This window comes from Homarus americanus, unplaced genomic scaffold (genome assembly GCF_018991925.1).
Source record: "Homarus americanus isolate GMGI-L3 unplaced genomic scaffold, GMGI_Hamer_2.0 scaffold30535, whole genome shotgun sequence".
NCBI lineage: Eukaryota > Metazoa > Arthropoda > Malacostraca > Decapoda > Nephropidae > Homarus > Homarus americanus.
The window spans coordinates 8,537,606-8,555,211 of NW_024732440.1; the positions used below are offsets into that span (position 1 = coordinate 8,537,606).

Sequence of the window (17,606 nt, forward strand, 5' to 3'; positions counted from 1 at the left end):
TTACATCCATTTGACATATGGTTCACGCCCTTAACTCCATGCACTAAAAACACTATTGATGTTGGTGCTTTAATCATTGTTTTATATAGGTGATACAGGTACAGTACTTAAGGTGTGGTGAGCAACTCTGTACCTGTGTGTGTTTTGTGTACCTTCGTTCCTGTGTTTGTCGGCTGTTGTGTCTGTGTGATAGGGTTGCGTTGCGGTGTGTACTTGTGTTGTGTCACAGTTATATTGTTTTGTGGTACCGTTGTTACATAGTGTATTGTTTTAACGTTCTCCCCCCTCCATTCTCCCTCCTCCCTTCCTGCCCGCTGTAAACACACTTGCTCCAACTTAACGAGGCTCTTCTTTTCCTTAAGTGAGAATGAAGAACTCCTTAAACTCACCAAGTGTTTTTGCATTTTTTTCCATCACACAAAATGGCCGATACTTTTGTGTGTGGTTTACGTTTGTGATCTTGCCGTACAGCGTGTGGGTATGGGCCCTTGTTCACCGCCAGGTATCAGGTTTACTTGTGATATTTTCCCTCCCGCTGGTTCCTGTGTGAGCGTCCCTGGGTACACTGTGTGAGCGTCCTTGGGTATACCTCCTCCCGCTGGGTCTTGCAATATAACACCGCCCTAACAAAAAATTAACTAGCTTGAGGAAATAGACCAGACACAGGGCAGATAAATGAGACGAGAACAGACTTAAATCAGAAGAGTAGTGGAAGACGGTGACGCACGACAGGAACACAGCGGGAGGAACACGCCGCCTCTGGCACCCACCCAACTCTCCACACACAAGTTGGTTGAATTCAACAATGCCAAGATAGTCGAATAATGTTTCTCGAAGCAAATTGTAGAATTCATCATAAAACTAAAAAAAAAGTTAAGTGTTTAGTCGTCTTTATAGGGCGCCCGAGACAGACTCCGGGAGGCGGTGCTGAAGGAGTGACGTACAGCTCCTGCCTCCCTTTCCGTGCTGGTGTGTCCTACACTTCCTTCATACAGTTGTAGAATTATGTATGTGAGCCTCTTGGTGAAAGATTTTATCTTGTCTGACTTGTGGCGTGCACAAAACTGTACTTTTGCTTGTACGTAATGTTAATCCCAGTATACTGTAGAGACTACCTCCTGTGTCTAGCTATGAAGACAAACGCTCCCTACACACTCGGACGGTGGAATCAGTGAAAAGTTTATACGTGATACTTTGTGTCAACACGCCGGGGCCAGACGTTTGTTCTGCCCCGCCCAACTTCACGGTCCAAGACCTCTTCTTTCTCGGTGATTCTGGTAAAGTGAGAGATACAATATATAAGATTTACTTTTAGGAGTCAGAGTGAGTCAGAGGACCAGGTGAGTTGGTTGTCAGCGTGAGACACCTAACCTAACCTAACCTAACCTAACCTAACCTAACCTAACCTAACCTAACCTAACCTAACAACGTGAGAGACAAAATCATGATCTCGGCTAAATAACACATGTGTTTGTTGGCCACGTTTGAGACCAGAAGATGAAGGTTAAAGGTCATGATATTTGCGAGAGAGTCCATCCAATAAATAATGTAAAGAATATAAATTAAATAAGAAGGGAGATGATGGAAGGGTGCGGCACGAGTCTTGGCCAGTCCAGTGGTTCTCTTGTTGTTTGAGATTATTGATTAGTTAAGACATGTAGTGATTGTCATCGTTCTGTTGATCTCCTCAGTCCTCCATATATTTGTTATTGTCTGATTACTTATATAATGTTATAGAATTTTTACTTGTGGATAGTTTGCCAAATTTATAATATTTTTGGGTGTGTGTTTATTTTAACCCATTTCCATCCCTTCTAAATTATAACCAATGATTTTAATAAAGAATCAAAGTTTATTTTCAAGTATAATGAGTCTTTTAGAAAAATATTTAAGCTTATAAAAATATATTGTAACTTTTGAAAGTATATGAAGCTTTTTTAAACAGGACTAAGCTTTTTATCCATTTTTCGTGCCTGACTGGAGTGTATATGAGGGAGGATAGCAGCAGTAGTTCATATCTGTACATACAAGCTGACGTCTTCATTATAGCCTCATACAAGCAGACGTCTTCATTATAGCCTCATACATGCTGAAGTCTTCATTATAGCCTCATACATGCTGAAGTCTTCATTATAGCCTCATACATGCTGAAGTCTTCATTATAGCCTCATACATGCTGAAGTCTTCATTATAGCCTCATACATGCTGAAGTCTTCATTATAGCCTCATACATGCTGAAGTCTTCATTATAGCCTCATACAAGCTGACATCTTCATTATAGCCTCATACATGCTGAAGTCTTCATTATAGCCTCATACAAGCTGACGTCTTCATTATAATCACATACAAGCAGACGTCTTCATTATAGCCTCATACAAGCAAGTGTCTTCATTATAGCCTCATACAAGCTGACGTCTTCATTATAATCACATACAAGCAAGTGTCTTCATTATAGCCTCATACAAGCTGACATCTTCATTATAGCCTCATACATGCTGAAGTCTTCATTATAGCCTCATACAAGCAAGTGTCTTCATTATAGCCTCATACAAGTTGACGTCTTCATTATAATCACATACAAGCAGACGTCTTCATTATAGCCTCATACAAGCAGACGTCTTCATTATAGCCTCATACAAGCAAGTGTCTTCATTATAGCCTCATACATGCTGAAGTCTTCATTATAGCCTCATACAAGCAGACGTCTTCATTATAGCCTCATACAAGCAGACGTCTTCATTATAGTCTCATACAAGCAAGTGTCTTCATTATAGCCTCATACAAGCTGACGTCTTCATTATAGCCTCATACAAGCAGACGTCTTCATTATAGTCTCATGCAAGCAAGTGTCTTCATTATAGTCTCATACAAGCAAGTGTCTTCATTATAGCCTCATACAAGCAGACGTCTTCATTATAATCACATACAAGCAGACGTCTTCATTATAGCCTCATATGAGCAAACGTCTTTATTATAGCCTCATACAAGCAGACGTCTTCATTATAGCCTCATACAAGCAGACGTCTTCATTATAGCCTCATACAAGCAGACGTCTTCATTATAGCCTCATACAAGCAGACGTCTTCATTATAGCCTCATACAAGCAGACGTCTTTATTATAGCCTCATACAAGCAGACGTGTTCATTATAGTCTCGTACAAACCGGCGTCTTTATTTTAGTCTCATACAAGCAGGCGTCTTCATTATAGCCTCATACAAGCAGACGTCTTCATTATAGTCTCATACAAGCAGAAGTCCTTATTATAGCCTCATACGAGCAGACGTCTTCATTATAGCCTCATACAAGTAGGCGTCTTCATTATAGCCTCATACAAGCAGGCGTCTTTATTATAGCCTCATACGAGCAGACGTGTTCATTATAGTCTCGTACAAACCGGCGTCTTTATTTTAGTCTCATACAAGCAGGCGTCTTCATTATAGCCTCATACAAGCAGGCGTCTTCATTATAGCCTCATACAAGCAGGCGTCTTCATTATAGCCTCATACGAGCAGACGTCTTTATTACAGCCTCATACAAGCAGACGTTTTCATTGCTAATGCCTCATACAAGCAGACGTCTTCATTATAGCCTCCTACGAGCGAACGTCTTCATTATAGCCTCATACAAGCAGGCGTCTTCATTATAGCCTCATACAAGCAGACGTCTTCATTATAGCCTCATACAAGCAGACGTCTTCATTATAGCCTCATACAAGCAGGCGTCATTATTAGTCTCATACAAGCAGGCGTCTTCATTATATCCTCATACGAGCAGACGTCTTTATTATAGCCTCATACAAGCAGACGTCTTCATTATAGTCTCATACAAGCAGACGTGTTCATTATAGTCTCGTACAAACCGGCGTCTTCATTATAGCCTCATACAAACCGGCGTCTTTATTATAGTCTCATACAAGCAGGCGTCTTTATTATAGCCTCATACAAGCAGACGTCTTCTTTATAGTCTCATACAAGTAGACGTCTTCATTATAGTCTCACACAAGCAGACGTCTTCATTATAGCCTCCCACAAGTAGACGTCTTCATTATAGCCTCACACAAGCAGACGTCAGCAGTTTAAGAAGTAAATATTAAACATCCGAGACTAACCGCCAGGAGTCCACTGCCTTTGTGTTGACCCGAAGCCGAAATTTGCAAATTTTCTGGTGAGGTGATCAAAGCCTAGTTGAGTCTGTCTCAGCCTGGCCTCAGTGACCAGATCCTTGCTCCTTACCTCCCCCGTCCCCTTCACCTGTGCTTCATCCCCCTCTCTCTATGCTTCTACCCCCACCACACCGACTGCCTCACTACCTTGCCGCGACTCTGTGCCCCCCGCCCCACCCGCTGTGCCCCGCCCCACCCGCTGTGCCCCGCCCCACCCGCTGTGCCCCGCCCCACCCGCTGTGCCCCGCCCCACCCGCTGTGCCAAATACCTATCCCCAACGTACATTAACATTGCTACGTACACAGAAGCTTAAACCGTACAAACCTTTAACAAGTACGTACACGGGAGATTAAAACGTACACCATTAGTATGACGTTCACAGCTGATGAACCAAAACAAAAACATTCTTAAAATAACCTTAACACAATTTGGAATAAATAAGTTTCTTTCGTCTGTATTAAAAAAAAAAAGCATCCTCCCTCCTCAAATCCCACCCCTCTCTCTCCGATCCCTTCTCCTCTTCCTTCCCTTCCTTCCCTCCTCCTCTTCTCCTTCCCTCCTCCTCTTCCTTCCTCACCTCCTTCCTCCTCCCCCCACTATCCTTCCTCCCTTTCCTTCCCTCCTCCTACCCCCTTTCCCTCCTACCCCCTTTCCTCTTTCCCCACTCGCCTCCCCTCTCTCCTTCCTTCCATTCCCCTTCCCTCTCCCCACTCCCCTTGTGACTAGACGCGGGTAATCGAAACACACACACACTTGCGAATGAAAGCCTCGGAAGCCAATGAAGTGTGCTGTAAATATAAATGAACGATAATTATTTGGAAACGATACCAGGCGGAAGGATCACATAAGAAAGACAATTTAGACCAGTCCGAGGGCCGAGTAAACAGTGACGAGTGAATGAAACTGCCGATAGGACCTGGCGTCGATTTTTGGGGGTGGGGAGTATAGTGGTAAACCTCTCTTCTACTACCCCTCCACCTTGCCCTCTTTCCCCCACCCAATTCACTCTCCTTCTCACCATCCTCCTTCTCCCCCACTCACCCTCCTTCCCCCACCATTCTTCCCCTGAGGACGATCACAACCTTTTTATACAATTGAAATATTCAAATTATCGTCTTCAGGTAATTTTTATTATTATTATTATTATTATTATTATTATTATTATTATTATTATTATTATTATTATTATTATTATTATTATTATTATTATGCTATTTAATTCTAAAAGGGTATATCATACTTCTTTATCAGCAGATCTAAAGTTTATATAATAACTTCATCCACTTAAAAACCCAAATTTTACTGAACAAATTCTACCAGGAAAAGATAAACCCCACCAAATAATAACTTTCTAAAACAAATTAGTGTAAAATGAATTGTTTTTAAACCTATTTTAGAGCAGTTTATATTCCGTGTATCAAAGTGTAATATAAATTCAGGTGTTTATACATTATAGCGGTGTGACATGAGCTTTATGATGTAAGCCTTGTGATGTGTTGAGTTGTAAATATGAAAGAAAATGTAATAACGAAGGAATAATTAAAATGGGGGAAAAGAGTTAGAGACATAAGTGTTGTTGTTTTCTTCTTTAGTTACTCTTTACTTCCTCTTGATACTACTATCTTCTCCCCTTCTACTACTACTGCTGCCTTCACTCTACCCCCCCCCTTCCTCCTTCTCTTCCTACGACTAATACCTTCTCTCTTTTCCTTTCCCTTTCCTTCTTCTTCCCCTTTCCTTCTTCTTCCCCTTTCCTTCTTCTTCCCCTTTCCTTTTTCTTCCTCTTTATTTTCTTCTTTTCTTCTCTTCCTTTCTTTTCCAGCCTTATTTTTCTCCTTCTCGCCCACCGTCAGAATAGTTAGGATGGCGGGGAACCCAGTGTGTTAAAGCTGAACGGATATCTAAACTTTCGTAGCCTAAAAAAAACCGGTTGTTTTGTAGAATTAAGAGAGTCACCGAGGCTGTCTGTTGAGGCGGGGACTGTCTGTTGAGGCGGGGACTGTCTGTTGAGGCGGGGACTGTCTGTTGAGGCGGGGTCTGTTGAGGCAGGGGCAGTCTGTTGGGCAGGGACGCTGTCTGTTGAGGCGAGGCTGTCTGTTGAGGCAGGGACTGTCTGTTGAGGGCAGGGGACTGTCTGTTGAGGCGGGGACTGTCTGTTGAGGCAGGGACTGTCTGTTGAGGCAGGGGACTGTCTGTTGGGGGGACTGTTGTCTGTTGAGGCCAGGGCTGTCTGTTGGGGGCGGGGACTGTCTGTTGAGGCAGGGGACTGTCTGTTGAGGCAGGGTCTGTCAGGGGCAGTCTGTTGAGGCCGGGACTGTCTGTTGAGCAGGGGACTGTCTGTCTCTGTCTGTTGGTGGGGGCAGTCTGTTGAGGCGGGGACTGTCTGTGTCTGTTGAGGCAGGGGCTGTCTGTTGAGGCACTGTCTGTTGAGGCTGGGACTGTCTGTTGAGGCAGGGGACTGTCTGTTTGTCTGTTGAGGCCAGTCTGTTGAGGGCTGTCTGTTGAGGGGCTGTCTGTTGAGGCAGGCAGTCTCAGGAAGCTCTGTTGAGGCAGGCGCAGTCTGTTGAAGTCTGTGAGGGCAGTCTGTTGAGGCGGGGGCAGTCTGTTGAGGCCTGTCTGTTGGGGGCGGGGACTGTCTGTTGAGGCTGTTGAGGCAGGGACTGTCTGTTGAGGCAGGGACTGTCTGTTGAGAGGCTGTCTGTTGAGGCGGGGACTGTCTGTTGAGGCAGGGGACTGTCTGTTGAGGCGGGGACTGTCTGTTGAGGCAGGGACTGTCTGTTGAGTCTGTCTGTTGGGCAGGGGACTGTCTGTTGAGCAGGGGCAGTCTGTTGAGGCCAGGGGCAGTCTGTTGAGGCAGGGCAGTCTCTGTTAGAGGCAGGGCAGTCTGTTGAGGCAGGGGACTGTCTGTTGAGGCTGGGGCAGTCTGTTGAGGCTGGGGCAGTCTGTTGAGGCAGGGACTGTCTGTTGAGGCAGGGGCAGTCTGTTGGGGCGGGGACTGTCTGTTGAGGCGGGGGCAGTCTGTTGAGGCTGGGGCAGTCTGTTGAGGCGGGGACTGTCTGCTAAGGCTGGGGCAGTCTGTTGAGGCCAGGGACTGTCTGTTGAGGCTGGGGCAGTCTGTTGAGGCTGGGGCAGTCTGTTGAGGCAGGGGCAGTCTGTTGAGGCAGGGACTGTCTGTTGAGGCTGGGGCAGTCTGTTGAGGCTGGGGCAGTCTGTTGAGGCTGAGACTGTCTGTTGAGGCTGGGGCAGTCTGTTGAGGGCAGGGACTGTCTGTTGAGGCGGGACAGTCTGTTGAGGCAGGGGACTGTCTGTTGAGACAGGGGACTGTCTGTTGGGGGCAGGGGACTGTCTGTTGAGGCAGGGGCAGTCTGTTGAGGTGGGGGCTGTCTGTTGAGGGCAGGGACTGTCTCTGTTGAGGCAGGGGACGTCTGTTGAGGCGGGGCTGTCTGTTGAGGCAGGGACTGTGTCTGTTGAGACGGGGACTGTCTGTTGAGGCCAGGGACTGTCTGTTGAGGGGGACTGTCTGTTGAGGCAGGGGGCTGTCTGTTGAGGCAGTCTGTTGAGGCTGGGGCAGTCTGTTGAGGCAGGGCAGCAGTCTGTTGAGGCGGGGGCAGTCTGTTGAGGCAGGGGGCAGTCTGTTGAGGCAGGGGCAGTCTGTTGAGGGAGGGGCAGTCTGTTGAGGCAGGAGGAGGCAGTCTGTTGAGGCAGGGGGCAGTCTGTTGAGGCAGGGGCAGGTTGAGGCTGGGCAGTCTGTTGAGGCAGGGACTGTCTGTTGAGGTTGGGGCGGTCTGTTGAGGCGGGGCGGTCTGTTGAGGCTGGGGCAGTCTGTGAGGCGAGGGGCAGTCTGTTGAGGCCAGGGCAGTCTGTTGAGGCAGGCAGTCTGTTGAGGCTGAGGCAGTCTGTTGAGGCGTCAAATTAACATAGACAAACGTTAGCTAACCTTAAGCTTGCAAAAATTTACTTCTTCTTACCTAACCTAACCTACACCATATATATATATATATATATATATATATATATATATATATATATATATATATATATATATATATATATATATATATATATATATATATATATATATATATATATATATATATATATATATATTATATATATATATATATATATATATATGCTGATAACCACAAGGAAAGAAGAAAACACAAAGTTCCCAAGCGCTTTCGTGTAATTCACATCTTCAGGGGTGAGTACAGACTAAAGAGAAATACAAAACAAGGTGTATATATACAGAGGAGGGTGAGACCAGGTCCACAATGGTCAGGTATTAGGTAATGACCCTACTATATATATATAACTAAATCAATTAACTCCTCCAAAAACAAGGTTGTGTATCCCGGAGTTTATTGTGAGGTATTAAGTGAGAGTAGCGCTAAAATATCCCATAATATAGTCCCATAACCCGAGTTGTATCATCATCAAGTGTACCGATTTGCATATTTCAAACGTGGAAACAAACTCAGATGTACACAAGTTTGCCCCCAAAAAAATTTACAATCAACTAGTAAAACAGCGAGCCATGGAGGGGGGGGTTAATTAATGTATGTTAAGATATTGTAACCTGCCATAAGCAAATAATGTACAATAAAACCACAACACAGCCTCAGCTATCAACCATCTTTCTCTCTTATTCGCTCACGTCCTCCTAAAATGACATCTCTTGTTCATTCTTATCCCGGGTGAGACATCCTTCCTCTCCTCCATAATGGTTTCTCGTTGGCATTTCTTACCATGTCGTGTCGGCTTCTCCTCCTCCTCGTGCCATGAAGTGCTCCATACTGCTGCTGCCTTTTGTGTTGCTGTGTGGAGGTCCTCACCGTGTTATCCTGCCTGCCACACTGTGTAGAGATCCCTGTCACAGTGTTCTCGTTTGATGCCTTTGTGTTGAAAATGCAATACTCGTTTGTGGCCACTGTGGTGAAGCTGAACTACTGCCCCACTGTGGTGAAGGTGTAATACTGCCACACTACCACTGTGGTGAAGCTATAATACTGCCTCACTACCACTGTGGTGAAGCTGTAATACTGCCCAACTGTGGTGAAGCTGTAATGCTGCCCCACTGTGGTGAAGCTGTAATGCTGCCCCACTATGGTGAAGCTGTAATGCTGCCCCACTGTGGTGAAGCTGTAATGCTGCCCCACTGTGATGAAGCTGTAATGCTGCCCCACTGTGGTGAAGCTGTAAATACTACCCCACAATGGTGAAGCTGTAATACTGCCCCATTGTGGCTATGCCCTACTGTGGTGAAGCTGTAATACTGCCCCACTACCACTGTGGTGAAGCTGTAATACTGCCCCACTACCACAGTGATGTAACTATAATATTGCCCCACTACCACTGTGGTGAAGCTGTAATACTGCCCCACTGCCACTGTGGTGAAGCTGTATACTGCCCCACTACCACTGTGGTGGCTGAATGCTACCACACAACTGCACTACCACTGTGGTGAAGCTGTAATACTGCCCCACTACCACAGTGATGTAACTATAATACTGAGCTACTGCCCACTGTGGTGAAGCTGTGCCCCACTACCACTGTGGTGAAGCTGCTGCTGTACTGTGGTGAAGCTGTAATACAGCCCCACTACCACTGTGGTGAAGCTGTAATACTGCTCACTACCACAGTGATGTAACTATAATACTGCCCCACCCCACTGTGGTGAAGCTGTACTGCCCACTACCACTGTGGTGGCTGTAATACTGCCCTACTGTGGTGGCTAATGCTGCCCTACTGTGGTGAAGCTGTATACTGCCCCACTGTGGTGAAGCTGTACTGCCCCACTGTGGTGAAGCTGTAATACTGCCCCACTACCACTGTGATGTGGCTGTAATACTGCCCACTACCACTGTGGTGAAGTAATACTGTCCCACTATGAAGCTGCATACTGCCCTACTGTGGTGAAGTTGTAATACTGCCCCACTACCACTGTGGTGAAGCTGTAATACTGCCCCACTGTGATGTAGCTGTAATGCTGCCCCACTACCACTGTGGTGAGCTGCTGCTGTGGTGGTAATACTGCCCCACTACCACTGTGGTGAAGCTGTAATACTGCCCCACTACCACTGTGGTGGCTGTCTGCACTGTGGGTGAAGCTGTAATACTGCCCCTTACTACCACAATGATGTAACTATATACTACTACACTGTGGTGAAGCTGTAATATGCCCCCACTACCACTGTGTGGCTGTATACCTACTGTGGTGAAGCTGAACCCTACCACAGTGATGTAACTATAATACTGCTGCCCTGCCCCACTACCACTGTGGTGAAGCTGTAATACTGCCCTACTGTGGTGAAGCTGTATTACTTGCCACTGATGCATAACACACACTGTGGTGAAGCACAATACTGCCCCACTACCACTGTGGTGGCTGTATTGCCCTACTGTGGTGAAGCTGTTGCTGTGATGTAATACTGCCACCACTACCACTGTGGTGCCAAGGCTGCAATACTGCCCCCTGTGGAACTGTAACCACTGGTGAAGCTGTGCCCCCACTGTGGTGAAGCATAATACTGCCCCCACTACCAAGCCACTGCCCCTGCCACTACCACTGTGGTGAAGCTGTAATACTACTGTGGTGAAGCTGCCCCACTGCCCACTACCACTGTGGTGAAGCTGTATTGCCACTACCACTGTGGCTATGAACTGCCCCACTACCACTGTGGTGGCCATACTGCCACTGTAGGTGAAGCCATACTGCCCCACTGCCACTGTGGTGAAGCTGCAATACTGCACTACCACTGTGATGAAGCTGTAATACTGCCCCACACCACGTGGTGAACTGTGTGGTGCACTGTGGTGAAGCTACTACCCACTACCACTGTGGTGAAGCTGTAATACTGCCCCACTACCACTGTGGTGAAGCTGTACATGCTGCCCCACTACCACTGTGGTGTGTAATACTGCCCACTGCCCCACCTGTGAAGCTGTAATACTGCCCCACTACCACTGTGGTGCTGTAATACTGCCCCACTACCACTGTGATGAAGCTGTACTGCCCCACTACACTGTGGTGAAGCTGTACTGCCCCACTACCACTGTGAAGCTGTAATACTGCCCACTACCACTGTGGTGAAGCTGTAATACTGCCCCCCCACTGTGGTGAAGCTCCACTGTGGTGCTGCTGTAATACTGCTGTGATGAAGCTGTGCTGTGAAGCTGTAATACTGCCCCACCACTGTGGTGAAGCTGTAATACTGCCCCACTTCCACTGTGGTGAAGCTGTAATACTGCCCCACTACCACTGTGGTGAAGCTGTAATACTGCCCCACTACCACTGTGGTGAAGCTGTAATACTGCCCCACTTCCACTGTGGTGAAGCTGTAATACTGCCCCACTACCACTGTGGTGAAGCTGTAATACTGCCCCACTACCACTGTGGTGATGATGAAAGTTGTTATTGGAGACCTTACGACCCCCTAAGGAAAGCGAGGACAGTTTGGTGATACTAAGCTTAAGGTACACGGGGAGGCACTGCACTCGATCACCTTTACTTCCTCAACTAAAATCAAGTACCCATTCACAGCTGGGTCAACTGGGCTGCCCCAAACACGAACTAGTGACCTCTAGGAAAGAAAGTGGGGTCTGTATCCACTCGGTCACCATTTCCCATAAAACTCGTTTACTGCCGCTCTTATCCCTCCCCACTGCCACTGTGGTATGGATTAAAGGCTCATTCAGTGCTCGCCTCTTGTTCCGGGGGTCGGTGGTTCGATTCCCGGGCATTCCCAGTTCACCCAGCTGTAAATGGATATTTTTTTGTTTACAACTTAGGGAAGTGACAGCGGTCGGGTGCAGTACCGGCCATGCTGCCTCCTTGTGTACTGAAGGCTTAGTATACAGTGTGCTGTATCCACACTGTCTCTAACGGGCAGTCAAACCTATGGACCCACTATCACTTCCATTCCCACTGTGGTCAAGCTATATTACTATCTTCATGCCACTGTTGGTGAAACTCTGAGGGTCATTTGCTGTGGTAGTGGTGACAGGAACGGTATTGTCGGATGCAATAATTTTCGGTGGTTGTGGCGGCCTAGCGGGATGCTCCACCATAATGCTCCTTTACGACCCCAGTGGTGAAGAACCCTGGGGTCTTAACCAGCCATAATGGTGCCTCACCCTAATTGTGGTTGCGTTATGGTGCTGGTGTCTTTTCGTGTGAAGTAATTGTATTGAAAGATCAGTTATAGTGTAATTGTGGCCGTGTTATTGTTGTTTTTGTAATGTTTATAATGTAATAGTAGTCAGGGGCGGATCCAGGTACCAATATTGGAAGGGGGGTCAAACGCACAGGACGCAGTGCAATGGAGAAAGACAAGATATAAAATGTGCCTTACTTGACCCTGTTTCCAGTCCGTAGTGTCTTGGTCTCCTCCCCCAAGGCTGTTACCATTCTCTACTTCCCAGGACCACACACACACACACCCCGGTTATAACCAGTCAGGCATATATAATCCCCATAGTATATATTTGGCTGTGACTTGACCCTGAGACTACTTAATTGTGAGATGACCCTGGGATTATTTAGCTGGGACTCGAACTTGCGTTTACTTGAGTTTATCGGTTGTTAAGATTGTTGACGTAGGCAGTAACCCCTTTACCGTTGTTCATTTCCTACCCTCGCCTCGGCCAGTACCAGCGTGACGACTTGTTAAGTTGTCCGAGATGCTCTTGGGAATTCCCTCCAGTTGATAGAGAAAACAGTCATTACACGTGAATGAGGAACAGTACTGTAGAGGCTTGGGAGAGTGTCTCACTAGGCCATGTTTTTATGTGACGTGAGTTATTTCCGCTGTGATGTTTATGTGAGAGAGACTGTAATAAATCCGTTGTATGCGAGTTAATGTCATTGGGGAGTCTTATAAAGGATGTATGTATTGTTAGTAGGACACTCACCTCTACGTACCTCTCTCTCTCTCTCTCTCTCTCTCTCCTAGTGACCTCGTTCCCTGACACCGGTTGTCCCTCCTGATGCTTGGCTACCGGCCATTTCTGTATACTGATAAATCTAATTTCATATGTCCAAGTCGTCCCACTTCCTTTAACGTGGTCGGGGGAATAGAACTTTACTTACTCGGTTTGTCTCCTCCCCCTCCAACATCCTCAGTGTGTGAGTGTGTTTTTTCTCCATTATTCTTATTATATTCAGTATCATCACTTAACTATACCTTTCCTGGTGATCCATGAATTTATGTTAACACTATGTTGACCTTTGACCTGTGTTCCAGGGGTAACCTGCCCTCGCTGCAGCGTCGTCACGTGGCCATCGCTCGACTCAAACACCCGGCCAACATGGGCAGAACCAGCAAGCAGGTCAAGCTCTTCATCCTTGTCCTGTGCCCTAGCAAGGAGGTGAGTACTCTGTTCCTATGCCCCAGCAAGGTTAGTACCCTCTATGGTGGCGCCTTCCCTGTTAACTAGTAATATGGCCCACTTGTAACTATGCTGACTCTCCTGAATAACGTTATTATATACGTAAGCTTTTCTAAGACAGTTTATATTAGTGTTGACTCACCTAAAGCAGAGTTAAGTTATAAGCTGACTCACCTGACGCAAAGTTATACCCGAAATGTTTTAACTTGTGCAGACTCGACTTGTAAAATATTCCCGCTGAAACGGACTATGGTGTGTAAACGTAGCCAGCGTCACGTGTTGATTAGGTTAGGTCAGTGGTTCTCAACCTTGTTTGCCCCATGCACCCCTTGCACCATATGTCAGAATGTCATTCCCCCCTCCTTTCCAAGATTGTCTGCCTCAAAAAGTGCATTCCAAATAATATGCATATAATACTGAAAATCCTTTATTTTTTCCATATTAGTACATATACATTTACAATTTTACATGGATTATTTTTATAGTGGAGTTTTACAAATTAAATGCCAATTGAAAATGTTGATGGATTTATAAAACTTGAATAAAAGAAAATAGTGTTTTATATTTATAATGAATTACTTAACAGACCAAACTGAAGCATAATGCAAAAAACAAAAAGTTCAATAGAATACCAGGATATTGTAAATTTGTAATTAATTTTATTCAGATGAAGATTACAGTCAATGAGAAACCTGTGATTGTTTTTTCTTCGCCAATTCTGGGATACGCGGAGGAGTGCTTGAAAGGGCACAACGCAGGTCATTTTCTACCTCTAATCTACTACGTTGCTTCGTTTTAATTTGCAACTGAGTTGAAAAGCCTGACTCACAAAGATATGTCGACACAAACGGAAGCAAGACACGGATAGCTCTTTCTGCCACTTTTGGGTAGGAATCGCACATCAAGGGCCAAAATTCTGTGATTGATTTCTCATCGAACATATCTCTTGCTCCCGAATCAGCTTCCCCCCCCATGAAAACCTGAATTCCCCCCCTGGGGGGAATTCCCCCCTGGTTGAGAACCCCTGGGTTAGGTGTTCCGAGACCCCATAAAAGTACAGTACAATCACCCACAAAATCCCTGTCACCTCTCCTGTTGTCCCATGAATCCCCAGAATCAGATTCATGAATCCAAAGCATTTATGGACAGAATAATGTATCAGTCTACTGCTTCGGGTTCACCAGTCTGAATCTTGGGATTTGTGAGCCAGGAGGAGAGGTGACAGGACTTTTGTGGGTGATTGTACATTACTGTAGGATAGGTTAGGTTAGTTTAGCTAAGGTTAGGTGTCCCGAGACCCCATGAAAATACTTTAGGTTAGGTGTACTGGAAGCCATGAAAGCTGCAGTGTTTTGTCCACAGTAGTATCCATAGTAGAGGTGATCTAGTGTGGCCGGTCGTGGCACCAGCCTGGCACTGGAGACAGATGCAGAACGGTGTGAGAGCTGCCACTAGAAAAATTTTTAAGAGCCTCATAAAATGCAGCGTAGGACTCGTTAAATTCCGGCTAGCAACTCTGCGTCCCCCCACCCCCCCCACCGGTGCAGCAGTGTTACCAAGTCAGAGGAAAGGGATATACGGCATATGAGATGGATACTGACGTAACCGGTATTAATGTATCTCGTTTCTCACTCGTAACGATTAACATACAAGAGGTAGAGATGTATTTACAAATTCCTGCATTTATACGAGACCGTGTGCGAGCTACTGTATTTCTCGTCGTCCAAGTTGACAGTGTTGTTGTTTGGTGTTGAGTCGAGGAGCAGGGTGTGAGGGCGGCGCTTGTGGTCCTGTCTTAGTTATACTAGAGAAGAAGCTTGTGTTGTTGGTTGGTGAGGTGGGGGGAGGGTAGTGGCTAGTAGTACAGGTGAGGGGAGGGTAGTGGCTAGTAGTACAGGTGAGGGGAGGGTAGTGGCTAGTAAGGTAGTGGCTAGTAGTACAGGTGGGGAAGTGGCTAGTAGTGGTGAGGGGAGGTAGTGGCTAGTAGTACAGGTGGGGGTAGTGGCTAGTAGTGGTGGGGAGGGTAGTGGCTAGTAGTACAGGTGAGGGGAGGGTAGTGGCTAGTAGTACAGGTGAGGGGAGGGTAGTGGCTAGTAGTATTTGTAGTGAGGGATGGTGGGGGGGGGGGCGTGAGTACGGTTTCATCCCTCATCTCTGTACGGAATTAACGTTACATTTGGTATTTGTGTACAGTACAGGATTGTTTCATGTGTAGTGTGTGTGTGGGGAGCAGGGAGAGACTCAGGCAGGAACGAGACACGATAGGGTTGAGTGTGTTGGGCTGTTGGCTGGGAGAAGGAGTTCATTTGATTTGCAAGAGAAAGCCGGTAAAAGACTTGATAATATCCAGACTTTGGGTTTATTTACATACCGCGAATTCAATCATCCCGTTAGCCTTTGTTTACGACTCTGTGTGTTATATATACCACAGTAAACTAGACGAACTCGCTATGAACTTAGAGTATTAAGTTTTCCAGGGAGGCTCTTTCTGGGACCACTGCCGCTGGGAGTAGTTTCAGCAAACGGGTACTGCATCAGGTGTTTACCACGTTATTTATCTATCTATCCTCCCAAATACGTTTTGATAATGTAATTTAAATAGTAAAGTTATGTATATTAGTTTGTGTGTCAATATTGGCGTCAGTTTACTAAGGGTTCATCACCTGTTTCGAGAGACAGCCACCACTACCATCATCACCACCACTACCTACACCACCATCGCCATCATCACCCACACTATCACCAACACTATCACCACCTACACCAACACCAATGATCACCACCCACACCACCACCACCCACACCACCATCAACACCCACACCACCATCAACACCCACACTATCATCACCCACACCAGTTTTTTTTCACACCAGTACCCACACCATCCACACCACCAGTACCCACACCACCCACACCACCCCACAGTATCCACCACCCACACCACCAGTACCCACTCACCCACACCACCAGTACCCACCACCCCACACCACAGTACCCACACCACCCACACCACCAGTACCCACACCACCCACACCACCAGTACCCACACCATCCACACCACCAGTACCCACACCACCCACACCACCAGTATCCACACCACCCACACCACCAGTATCCACACCAACCCACACCACCAGTACCCACACCACCCACACCAGCACCATCACTTTCGTTCTGAGACTCAAAAATAACAACGTAGTTTTACCCGGAGCTGAACAATACAATAGCTAAAGTGACAATTAGAGAGAAAGTATAACTCTGGCCAACAATTCCTAGATTCATTAAGTACAGAAGGTAGGAGATTTTTACCCTCTCGTGACTAACATTTTTAAACAGATTTTGTCCTGAAGAAATAAAAAAAAACCCAGATTTTTCTCCAATAATTCCTAAATGGATTATAGCTACTGCACTAATTATTTACTTAATGACTTACAATATGCTGGTCAAATACCTTTATAGGTTGAGTTGTTATTGTTGGGGAAAAATAAAAACTCTCGGGGGATCTCTTAAGAGGCATTTAGAGGCAATTATTGTGTTTGGGCTCAGCGAGGTCACTTTACACCCCAGGCAGGAAGACTTAAATATTCAGTGGGACCTGGACCTGGGGAGCTTGTGTGACTGTAACCCTGTATTTTATAAGTCATTAGGCGGATTATCTTATGTCTATATATTTAGACAGTGCGGGTATACAAACAATATACATAAATAGTGCAGGAGGAGGAGGAGAGGGAGGAGGAGAGGGAAAAGGAGGAGGAGAGGAGAGGAAGAATGGAGAGGAGGAGCCGTCCCGACCACACACGCAGGATTAATAAGGATTTGTCAACCAGATGTTTTAATATAGTTTTGTTTACTTTCCCAGATTATTAATGATCTTGTTCCTTCCCTTGATTGTAAAATGGAATAATAAATGAACGTTTTGTGCTGTTTATGGTAGATGTTGTAGATAGGGTTAGGAAAGGCTGGCGGGAGGGGAAGAGAGAACTTTTGTAACAAGACAATATTTTAGTCTATATAATGGAGATGTTCAAGAGATAGCAGAGATAACACCCGA

The 17,606-nt window shown here is 46.1% G+C and overlaps 2 protein-coding genes across 2 annotated transcripts in view; one reads left to right on the forward strand and one right to left on the reverse strand.

Annotated features, from left to right (window-relative positions):
* LOC121868799 (sodium bicarbonate transporter-like protein 11) overlaps positions 1–17,606 on the forward strand; it is a gene marked incomplete in the record, with an annotated part of 115,051 nt that overhangs the window by 2,005 nt on the left and 95,440 nt on the right. The window contains 1 exon segment of the mRNA XM_042369736.1: positions 13,410–13,533. Within this exon segment, the coding sequence (XP_042225670.1) occupies positions 13,474–13,533 (60 nt within the window).
* Positions 6,023–12,574, reverse strand: LOC121868663 (cell surface glycoprotein 1-like). Its single transcript, XM_042369501.1, has 2 exons — positions 12,519–12,574; positions 6,023–8,060 (listed from the first exon to the last, which is right to left on the reverse strand). The coding sequence occupies exons 1-2, from the start codon at positions 12,572–12,574 to the stop codon at positions 6,023–6,025; spliced, it is 2,094 nt and encodes a 697-aa protein (XP_042225435.1).

Coding starts and splice junctions, on each gene's coding strand:
- LOC121868663 (XM_042369501.1), bottom strand. CDS start 12,574: ATGGTAACAGCCTTGGGGGAGGAGACCAAGACACTACGGACTGGAAAC. Junction 8,061..12,518: donor CGGACTGGAAACAGGGTCAA/GTAAGGCACATT, acceptor ACGCCTCAACAG/ACTGCCTCAGCCTCAACAGA.